At 41.3% G+C, this 11880-nt stretch overlaps 1 protein-coding gene across 5 annotated transcripts in view; it reads right to left on the bottom strand.

Moving 5' to 3' along the window:
* The window catches only part of MACROD2 (MACRO domain containing 2), an 897605-nt gene that overhangs the window by 885430 nt on the left and 295 nt on the right, over positions 1-11880 (bottom strand). For 4 of the 5 annotated variants that reach the window (XM_014966420.1, XM_014966421.1, XM_014966424.1 and 1 more), the window contains exon 2: positions 7340-7456. In XM_014966420.1, the coding sequence (XP_014821906.1) occupies positions 7340-7456 (117 nt within the window). The remainder of the gene's footprint in view (positions 1-7339; positions 7457-11880) is intronic. The other variant, XM_014966423.1, reaches the window with a different exon arrangement.

Genomic DNA, 11880 nt, shown 5'->3' with positions numbered 1-11880 from the left:
GGGTTTAATATTTTTCCTAGAACTTTTTTTTTTTTTTTTTTTTTTTTTTTTTTTTTTGGCACTATTTTTTAAGAAAAAAAAAAAAAAAAAAAAAAAAAAGAAAGAGGAGGGGGAAAAAGTAATAAAAGGAAAATCCAGACATAAACATAAACACTAATTATTGTAAATCAAGACATAACCTATTACAATTTTCCTCCCTGCATATATTGAACTACCTCACTCAAAGTCACTATTCCTCTTCTTTTCCTTAGTAGTCTTGAATATGAAAAAAGGCAGCCACTGAAACACTCCAGGCTGGAACTCAAGAAACCCCACACTTCAGCAATTTCTGAGGAACAGCACACACAGATTTACAAACAGCATCACTGCTGCGAAAGCCGTCCTTCCTCACAATCTGAACGAGCCTACTAGGTGACAGCACACTGCATCATCTGGACTTCCTAACTCTAGTTATTACCTCCTTAGGGACCTCTGTACAAAACTTCAGCGCACAGTGACGTTCAGTAGCTACAAAAAAAGGATTGTTTCTCATACTGCAGGGGACAGAAGCTTGGGATTTATTAATCTGGTCAAGACTGGTGTCACCAGCACTTAAACTTCAGAAATATTCTTTCTGGCAAGGACTTGCCTAATTTCCCTGTGCATCTCCACCTACTGTTACTCTCCAAAACACACTGAGATCTTGCAGAGCTTCAATAAGGATAATAGTTTATTCTTGAGTAGCATCCTTTCCTGCAGTTACCTCTTGCCCCTCGAGGAGCTGGCTGACACCGAGATAAGAACGTTCCCTTAGCTGTATGCAAAAGGATCACCAAATTCTAACTCCGTCAGGGACCTGTATAAGCTTAACACTGTGTGGAAGTTAACTTGTTCAAAAAAAAATCACAGAACAGCAGATTAAAAACAAGCCATCATCTTAATTACATCAAAGACAAGTGATTTACTTTCTTAGAGAGAGGATTAGCCATACTGGATTATGTGTTCTTAATCTATATAAACAGAGCTGATTTTTTGCTTTTTAATAATCAACTCTCACACATGCTGAAAGCAAGATTTATTTTGTTTTTCCCCAAAATATTTTAAAGAAAACTGTAAGCCAAGTGTCATTTCTTTGATAACTAATCCATCCTATAAAGGTTATATGCATGCAGCTCACTAGGAAATTACAAGGTCAATTGAATATATATTGGTTCTTTTTGTTTACTGAAGTTTCCCCCCCCCCATATTAAACGCACTGCTTTAGCCCCTTACATCAGGGACATCACTAACTAGACAGGAATACTTGCCTCTTAAAAACAAACCAGCTCCCCTTCCTGCCCCCAGGTTATTTCTCAGTTTACACTCAAGCAAGCTTGCACCTGAAGAGTTTCTCCCCACTGTGGAAGGCTATCTTTGGAAAACAATAGCTGAGGCATAGGTTTAGGAAGACAGAAAGGTGTGTGTGGTCAGTCGATCACATGGTTGGATTTGTACTACTCTGCAGCTTTGCATCTGTTCAGGACAGATCCCCAAAGGGCAGCCAAGAGCCTGGGAGAAGCAGAGCACACGGGGCTCCAGTTACTCCCCATTACTCTGGCAGCCTTTGATATCTGTTGCAGCCAAACATAAACCACCCCAGCCTTAAGGTCACTCCACATCACGCCACGGGCACGGAGACTCCTGGACACCCTTACAACAGGCCACAGGCTGCAAACATGGTTTGCTGTTGTTACCACTCCAATTCCTTTGCTGCTTTCTTAATATAGGCATAACAAAGACAACGGAAATGAGCAGATTTACAGCCCCTTCCACAAAAAGCATGTCATTTCTTAAGTAGTCAAAATACTTCGTTACTATTATCTTCACACAATTCACAGAAGCCACAGATGTTAGTCTTTCAGTGAAGCTCCCCCAGCTATTATACACTGCAATTAGTAAGCAGTGATCTCCACATACATCTACACGACATGGCTCTCTAACCCTAAACATACTGGAATTCAAGGGACCTTGTGACAAAGTGTTTAGCACGTGTAACAGGAATATATATGAAAAGGACAACACCAAATACAGCACCGAGCTAAAGCAAAGCTGGAACTCGCATTCAAGACCACAGTTAATAGCAGGAGATCCTGAACTGTGCCACGCAAGTTACTGCAGTTTTGTGTGAACTCAGCAGAAAAATTGCTGCACTGTGAACTTAACCAAACAAAGAGTTTCAGTAGCAAAAGTGCCATTTTCTTTGACAGGCAGATACCAAGCATCACATTGAGCTAAAAACGTCTCGATTTACTTTCATTCTTGTCACTCAGCTAGAAACCTGTTCTAAAGACCATTGCTGAAGTCACTGTAAGAAAAAAAAAAAGGATCATGCAAGCTGATAGATTTGTTTTATTTTGGTGGGGGATAGCCTTGAAGCATATTGGTTCCACATAGCTATTATAGACAGAACTGGTTGATAGCTGGGCAACTTTTGACAATGTTCTAGTAGAACATAATTCCCTTTTCTGTATAACTCACTGAAAGGAACAAGTGGTTTAGAGAGATGCTGTTTCTCACTTCCAAATGTCTGGCTGAATTTCACTGCAGCTTAGTAGTGGCATTACTTTCCCAAGTAATGATTCCTGGTTCCTTGATTCCTGTTTCCCACAGGACAGACATTCACATCAAACGGGACCACATGGAGCTGCTCTGAAGAGCCCAGTATTACCCATGGTTAGTTAACCATCTCAAGAAACGCTGGTCAATGGAGCTCAATATTACCACACACTTTCTTTTCAGCATGAAGCCTTTTGAGTGGCTCATCTAGATGCTTTGTCTCTATAATCTTGTGTCAACTCACTGTTAATATTTAGAAAGCTACAGATTCATAGCACAGAGATGTTTTTATTAAATCCAAACCTTACTATTATACATAAAACCCTCAGTGTTAAAGTAGATTAATTTGAATACAGTTTAAACCATATAATTTTCTAAAAATACAGCAGATTAAGAAAATCCAGAGGCTGACAAAACATCTAAACATACTTCAAGACTTGCTTAAAAAAAAAAAAAGACTGCAGACCTTTCATGTCATTTAAACAAAAATAAAAAAACTCAGTTACTGTGTCCCTCCTTTTTAATTTCATCCAAAAGTAGTTCTTACCGTTAGAAAAGATCTTTAAACCATCACCTGAATTTGCTGTTTTCTTGGCACCACTGCTATACTAACAAATACCAGAGGCTGTGAGAGTCAGCAGGACTGTCAGCTGCCTTGAGTTAAACTACATAAATTTATTCCACTTTCTGAATTATTTGAATTATCCCATTAATGCAACAAAACATTTTTCCACCAGTGACACACAAAACTCAGTAACAACACCCTGATTTTTCAAAAGCTTTCAAGAGAAAGTTTTCTGAAGTCATACCTCACATTCTCCACTGAAAAGTAAAGACATCTTCAGGAATAACTGTGTACCCAAAAAAAAGTACATATTTAACTTCAAAATACACTCTAGTTATTAATCTACATGGTGCCATTTTGTTCATCAAGCATCACAAAACATAAGCTACCATTGCTAGACAGGATGAGTGCCTATATACTAGTGTTAAATAGTAAATAGCATGAAATAAAGGTATACAAAAGTCCAAGCTTCAGAAAACAAGTCCATTATTCATGTGTGGTCAGGAAGGGACTCTACTTCAAAGTACAGAACAGATGAGATGTGCCTGCCTTTGGTGTATCTGAAGGATAAGAAGTGGGAGGAACAATGGATTACAGTATATACGTATTATCCAGCCCTGTATGACAGCCTCATTCTTCATTTCCAAAGCAGACAAGTCATTTCCTTAATAAATGCAGTTAAAACAAAGAAAGCTTACGTTTACAGAACTTCTTCAAGAACAAGAATTTTTCTCCCTTCCTACCATCCCCTCTGACATCCCCCATCCCCGATTTGTCAACAACAGTAGTGGACAGAAAAGGGACAGCGTTATGATACTTGATCTCTGAGGTCCACCTGTGCAGCCTGGCAAACTGTACACCAAAAACCAGAGGTGTTGACAACACAGTCCTTCTGGAAATGCTTGTGCCCTTATCTGCTCGCTTCCCTCAGAGTTCAGAGCAGCAGGCACCGGGATTAGGCCCTGCATTCCACATTGTGCCCCCCCTCCACATCAAAATGTGTCAGAAACATTGACCAAATTCCATGCCAAAACACACACCAACTTGATCTCTCGTGGCTAGTCATGTCCATATGAGGAGACCTGCGAAAATTGTAGCTTTTTGTTTAAGTTGCAGAAAAGCAAACCAAAGACAAAAACTACACACAGCTGCTTTCAGGTTCCAAATGTTTTCAAACACCTTTGCTGCTATAAAAAAAAACAAAACAAAGCCCTTGTCAGCTGCTGTTCAGAATTCCCTAACTTCACTCTTCATAAGCCTTTACGTTGCTACACAACCCTCTTGCAGGGACTTCCAGCCTTGCCAAAACTTACCTTAGTATCAACCTAATCCAAGCTGTACCAGTTTTCTTCAGAATTAATTCTAAACACAGCTTCATAACAAAGGGTGGAGGAGGAGGAATGGGAAAGAAACACTTTCCTCCACAAACTAAGGTATATTTTCCAAACTTGTCAATAAAGACCAAGCAGAGGTATCATGGAGGTCAGGTTGGCTCCCTTCCAACATGAGCCTTTTAGGTCATTTCAGTTTCAGCAGTTCCACACACAAACCTTTCAATAATCTTCCCTTTAACTCCCATATAACAAAAATGTGTGCCTAACTGGAGTGTCCTTAGATCCTCCAGTGAGTCATTCTCATTTAAAAATGGGTACCATAAAGCTTTTATATTGTTCACGCAGTTTTTCCTAACAGTCAGTACAAAAATTTGTGCAGTACTTAATCTCCTTAATCTCCAGTTGAGTATCTACAGGGACTATTGCCAGCCCAGATGCTCCCCCCCTTCTCCTACAGCTTCTTACTCCAGCAACTGATTGATTGCACCTGTTTCAGTTTATTTGTTCTTGGTTCCTTTCTTGATTTCCCCTCATCACTCTTCCTGAGCAGCCACTCCACACTTGACTAATCAATCTGTCATTTTTTCACTGTATACAGTGTTGGAAGTAAATGGTAAAGAACTTTTTCCACATTCCCCATCAGTTGCTATTTTGGCTTGTCAAGCGTACGGAGAATTTCCCCCACACACACACCTTCAGACCTCTTTAGTTTGTCACTGCAAGAAACTGTAGAAAGTATCAGAACTTGGGTATAGCATTGTCAAGTCTCACCTATTTCATCATATCTAGGGTTTCACTTCCTCTCTCCAGAGTCTTGTTTAGGTTGTACAAGTTGCCTTGCATATGTCCCAGTACACAGTGCAGAAGTTCTCACTGGCAAGACAACTTAAATTCTAATTTTTCAGTATTCCAGCTCAGAAAGACAGCTCTTGCACAGTTTTGACACCTTCAGAGTGGGGTTAACATTTAAGGGATATGAAGTTTGAAACAGATGCAGTAATAGTCACATTAATATATATACACATATATTTCTTTTAATTGTACCGATCAGTTCAAACGTGGAAGCATTTCAGCAGTCTAACCTTCTAGAAGTTCACTATTCCACATGGCTTATTTACAACAAATACATCAAAGAAAACAAGTGACTATGGGTATTTTCTCCTGAATGTACAGTATAACAAAAGCTTCAAGTAGCAGAGAAATGTTTCAGCACAACTTTTGCCTTCCAGCATTTTTTGCAGTGTACGGGGTACTAACAGAAAGAATCCAGGAGCAGCTACAAGAAAATAAATTCACTGCTGCCATGATTCAATACCCGCACATTAGACACTGACATTTTGCTTATGTGAAGTGCAACAGCAATCACAACGTAAATCCACACCTTGTCATGTTCAGCAGCCCAACTAATACAAGAGCTGTGAATTTTAGCACGTTATACAGAATTTGAGAGTAGTTAGAATAAAAACATATCAGAGGCTAGAATGGATAAAGCACCTCCCAGTTAGACCACAATTATAGTGCATATCCCCATATACCACAGGCCTCCAAAAATGAACTTTGGAGAAGTCGATAAATGTTTTTTATTTTTATACAGCCTTTGTTTTTCAGATGGATAGGCTTCTTGATGTTTTAAGCTATAAAAGACCTACTCTAATGGGAGAAAGAGGTCTATGGATGTTGTAATACAACTGTAACTGTTGTAATACAACTACTGATCAGTGTTGAAGAGCTCAACAACCTCTGACTTATTTTCACTTCAAAAGTCATTAAAGATGCTTTTAGGAGCAGATGATAGCATTAGTTGTTTATGACAATGGCCTCTGCAAATCTGTCTGCTCCTCCAGATTGTATAAGAAAGTGTTACAGCTTTCCCATTTTATTAAAGACAGCTATTTAGTTCCAGGCCTCATCTCACCTGGAGTATTATCAAAAAGACCATGTTAACCTGCAGCCATAAGATTACTCTACATACCTGTTAACAACAGCCATTTACTCTTAATAACAACAAAAGCCTCAGAAAATTAGTCCTATATGTGCAGAAGCAAGAAATGCTTTAGGTCTCACAGCCAGATCCCCCTCCAAAAACCACAAGCTTCAGCCAAATAGGGTAACAAAACATAGAAAAAAAAGGAGAAAGAAACCAACTCAGAAGAAGTCTCTCTTCTTCTACATGCTCACGCAGATGAAAGAGAACTAGACAAAGAATGAGACACTGTCACAGAATTACATACAGAACTCTATCCAAGTGAATCGGATTCTCATTTTTAGTCAGCCTCTACTGCAAGTATTTAGACAACTCTACTGGTGATTATAACCACGATAGCACTGCACACACTAAGAGAAGGAGAGTTAATCCAGGCCAGGCTGATGTTCCTCATCCCAAGAAAGCAGGCAGGACAATAAATAAGAGTGGCTTCAAACCTAATCTTCTCCCATTTCTGGATTTTCAGGAAACAACACAACTTGTCCAATTCCCCTCTGCTTTTCAGCTACCTACAAGAACACTATTTTGCCCAGATTCCCCATGCCGTTACGCTTGCTAAATTTCAAATATAAAGTTCATTAGGCATGGCTGACTGCTGAAGTATTTGGAAAGTAAGACTCATGCAGAGAGTAGCTATTTTACACGCTTAAGGGTATCCGTATTACGATGACTGTGGGGATACTTGCAGAATTAGCAGACACCAGTGAGACTTCAAGGAATTTTTGGGGGGTTTCCTCCCCGCTGCCGAAGTTCTCTTGTCCCTATGTTAGGCTGCCACTGTTAGCAACAACATGGGTTCTAAGTTTTGGCCCTCATAAAAGTAACTTCAGACTGAGGAAACAGCATGGTCTATACTTAAAAAGATTCTCCTGTTTTACTTACCATCACTTTCACTCTTACTTTTTAAGTCTTCCATCCACGTCGGAATACTTTTCAATGCAACATAATCCCTTAAGTACTCTTTGCGTCTTTCTTCCAAGGTCATCTTCAGCAAACGCTCTGTTTAGGGGAAGAGAGAAATAAAAAAGGTTTTGCAAGCTTTCATATATTCTTGCGCATTGGCCAAGTAGTGACCAATTCAGTGTCCTTGAAGCAATTAAATACTATTTGAGAGAACCAAGCACAAGTGATCGAATGAGTTACAAGTAACAGGAGCTAAACACAGCACATCTAAACAATGGCATGTGCCTATTTCTGGATATCCCAGTTCAGCAAAAACGCCTCTTCACCGCTCTCGCAACTGGCCACACCACCTCCCCCCATCGCTGGTGTGCATCTCCTTCCTGCCACTTCAATTCAAGGATCAGAGAACCAACAGCACGTTTATTCATTAGGGAATTGTTGTTTTATAGACAGTTTTCGGGTATTGAAGTCTATTCTTCAGGTTCTGCATTTGTAAACTAGAACTTAAAAAGTTAGGAAGATAAAAATTGAAACATTTTCACTGAAACAGGTTTACCAATGCCAGCAAGTAAAAGCAGGGAGCACATCCCAAAATTAACAAAGTGCTACCACATTACAAAAGAAATTAGAATTAATGCAAATGTTCTGTCACTTTCTAGATGGCTGGGGTGACAAGAAAGGCATTTTTGTTCCCCAAACAATGTAATTTTCAGCATGAGAAAACTGATGTCATTTCTTTAGACACATCCAGTGGCATTTAATCCTACTTGGGGTCCAAAATCAGTAGCTGTAGAAAATACTAGGGTACCTACCCAAGAGTAAGCAATACAAGTATTTAAGTTTGACAAACTCTGGTTGAACAGAACCCCAAGCACTAGGAAATCCCACTGCCATCCACCGACTAAACATGTTTCTGGAAAGTAGCCCAGGGCCAGCATAAACTCTATCTGCTGGATTCAGAGCACTGCAAAACAGAACTTCAGTTCGAAGTGAGCAGCATGGGTTAAACTTTAGAGATTTTTCTTTGAACATTAATATGACACACTTGGTTACCACACCAAAACACATATGGATGGTTGTTTTCTCCTGAGAAAGTCACCACGTCTTTTTTCAGACATTTAGTGAAAAGTAAAGCCTCAAAGATTGTACAATTACGACGGCTACTGCCAAATTCACTCATCTTCAAGACCTTGCTATAAATGGACTAAGTTTTAAGATAAGAAAAATACCAGTGACACAACACTGCAAACAACCCTGGTGCTTCAGCAAGACCCTGTACCTGATTTTTGTAGCCATGTCCCCTTCTCTCTCCTCACCTCATCAACGCTTAGCATTAGCTCAGCACAAAATGCAGTGTTTCCCCTTCCAAAATGGAAGTGGGGAACGGGACAGAAAGAACTGTGGAGCACATCATGACGCCCACAGGCTAGGCAAGTTTTTGGGTCTGTTTTTACCAGTGGCACTGTACTACTATTACTAATAGATTTTCTTGGCACATTAATCAGTAATAAATGCTCTTTGACAAGTCAAGAGTTTTCAGGGGTGTAGGACAGGGCTAAACCCGCATTATTTGCCTTTGGCATAGAGCACTAGATGGACATGCAAAGAGTATTTTCAGCTCAAGTTGAAGGAGCAGTGAGCAAATCGAACATGGAAACTGCTTCTCAGATCAATCTTTAAATAAATAAAAAAAAACCAACAAAGATTATCACTTTCACTGGATTATTGGGTTTATTTGCAAAATAAAGTTTCCTAATTAAGCAGGCTGCAATCAGTACAGTCTAAGAACCAAAGGGAGGTTTTAAAAACAGACTCTCTTATCAAAATACATTAATTTTGATGTTTTTGACAGTAATACCAGTTTCTTCAGTCGACAAAGACATTTCTCTCCTGTTATTCAGGCTTGGTATCTTAATTGGATATTTACAAACACAAAAGTAAAACTAATGTGATTAGGATCGCCATTATGCACAACAGATATGCACTTAACTCCATTACTTATCTTCAAGCACACAAAACAGCAAGTATTTAAGACGCACGCTAAAAGTACTACAGAAAGGCAAACCTGAGAGGGCGCATGTCCATGTGTGTCGGGCTGAGGGGCTGACAAGCAGATGAAGTTTGACTGCCTTCTGCCAAAGAGGTTACAGAGCCAGTTCTGTGCCGTCAAAACACAAGATCCTCTCTGTAGGAAGGTTTTATAAAACTTCGCTCTTGCGAGTCAGCAGCAAGAACTTAAACTGAGTTTTATTTATAAACAAACCTACTGGAAGATGCTTCCAACAGCTTTAGCTGCAAGTACAGTTTTCTGCCTGTAGCTTTATGAAGTGCCTTGAAAGTTTGCGGGCAGTCCTGTGCCGCAAGACTCTGAAATCAACTCCCATCCTGCTCCTACTCTGTTTCATCAGTCCTCGAGCAAGATCCACCCTGGGAGAACGTGGACCAACCCTTAATTACCGAGAAAGTAATTAAGAAAAGCAAGCGTATTGTCAGTGGGTTTGAACTCAATATTTAGCAGTCAGTGCTTTTTCTTTTTTAAATAGTTCTTCAGAATATAAAAAGGCTGAGAACAACTGCACTCGGAGCTTCATGGAAAGAGCAAAACTGGAGACACAGCAGCTTTACAGAAGTACCTGGGAAAGGCAAGAGCAGGCCTAACAAAAGACTTGATTTCAAAAGGAGAATCTGGGTAGGAAGGAAAGAAGTTGGGTGTCTATAGTTTTCCTCTCTAGTGGAGAGGGTACATGGTAAGAACAGTCATACAGGGCTACAAGCTGAAGAGCAATGCCAACAACGAGCACAGAAGTTTTTTCTGCCCTCCTCACTCAAAACATCATCAGCATCGTGCTGGAAAGCAGTCACTGGAGCAGAAGACTGGCAAATGCTGTTCGTTCTCACTAGGCATAAAGACACGGAGTTCTGGCCAGCTAGCGCTCACAAACACGCTTCCCTGGACAGAAAAATCTCACCAGCAGTCGTGAGCTCTGGTTTGCATTCAGTAACATCACCTTACTGGTGAGGACCGCCATCCTCACAGCTGACTAAGACAACAAAAGCATGCCTGCATCTCAGGTTTCTAGCTTACCCTCCAGCCCCTCCAGCCCACCCTCCTTACCAAGGGTGCGAGGCTACGAATTCGCACAGACAGCAGCAAGAGCTGGAAGAGACAAGGGGAATACTCACCAGAGCCTACCAGAAACCTTTCCCCACCTGCCCCCAGCACAGAAACAGTTTTGAAGGTAATGATCTTAAGGACTTGCACAAAGGAAGTCAGTTGATCACACATAAGTAATGCCCAAGAAGATTGAACTGTATCTTTTCTCTTGAAAACAGAAATTTAAAAAACCTGGTAGAAATTTGTTGCCTCACCTTACCTAAAGAAACACACTTTCTAAGACAGTTTTCAAAGAAAAAGAGTACGCAACAGAGCTCACTTCTTTGAGAAGAGTTTGACAGAAGCACCTAACCTAGAGAGAGATCAATTTGTGGTTTAACAACTTTTTCCTCGGAAACATGCCACAGATTTCTGCCACAGACAAAAAAGGATGAATCCTATCCTTTGCAATGGTCTTCTGTCACCTTGGCTTGAAACACACACACACAGTTGTAGGGGTGATGGAAGACAGGAAAGAAAACTTAAAATATGACCCACTGGTGTGTTTTTATTTTCCTTCTTCTCCTCCTTGTATATTTCTAGACTATTTGTAAAGACACCAGGGAAGAAGCATTTCCTCCCAGCCGATGCAAATACTACACTTCCACTGTCTGAGTTTGTCTGCTAATTTTTACATAGCTCCCCAGGTGATCGATATAAAGTGCCAAAATGGCAAGGTCTCTGCATAAAGTGCTCAGCCCCACAGTTTGCTAGCTCTGGAGCTTGACTTCGGGGTTTCATAAACTGAGACTACACAGGGTGGGGGTCCTAAAAAAATTTAAAAAAAATAAAAAAATAATGGGGGGAGAAGGGAGAAGAGCCCCTGCACCCCAAACATTTCACCCTGGCTGATCACACACTAGGAGCTAAGCTCAAATGATACCGATAAACCACCATTACCCCCAGAAAACACAGGCAATTAAAAGAAGGAAAGGCACGTTTTTGACGGCATGTGCCTAACTTTTCGGCCTGCAAGACTTCCACAAGGTGACTCGGGGGCGGGAAGCCCTCAGGAGAGGGGCTGGTTCCCCCCACACACATCCCCCACAGCTCCCCTCAGCCCAGGGCCCCTCTCCTCACGGGGGAACCCAGTCAGCGGTAACCGCGGGGTGGGGAGAAGCACCCCCAAAATCCCGCACACCCGGGGTCCCCTGGGATTTTGGGGGCGTTTCAGGTGGGAGAGCCCCGGGGTGAGGGCAGAGAGCACGGAGCACACCACCACCCGCCTCACGGTCACCTCAGCCCCCGGGCGGCAGCCATGAGGGGACGGGACCCGCCGCTCCCCCCTCCCAGGTGAGGCTGAGGTAAGGGCGGGAGCGGCGGGCCCGGGCCCGGCGCGGGGAAGGGCAGCAATACCTTTCTCCTC

Source organism: Calidris pugnax, unplaced genomic scaffold, assembly GCF_001431845.1.
Source record: "Calidris pugnax isolate Ruff unplaced genomic scaffold, ASM143184v1 scaffold31, whole genome shotgun sequence".
In the NCBI taxonomy this organism is placed as follows: domain Eukaryota; kingdom Metazoa; phylum Chordata; class Aves; order Charadriiformes; family Scolopacidae; genus Calidris; species Calidris pugnax.
The sequence above is the reverse complement of the archived record's forward strand: the minus strand, read 5'-3'. Positions and strand labels throughout refer to the sequence as shown.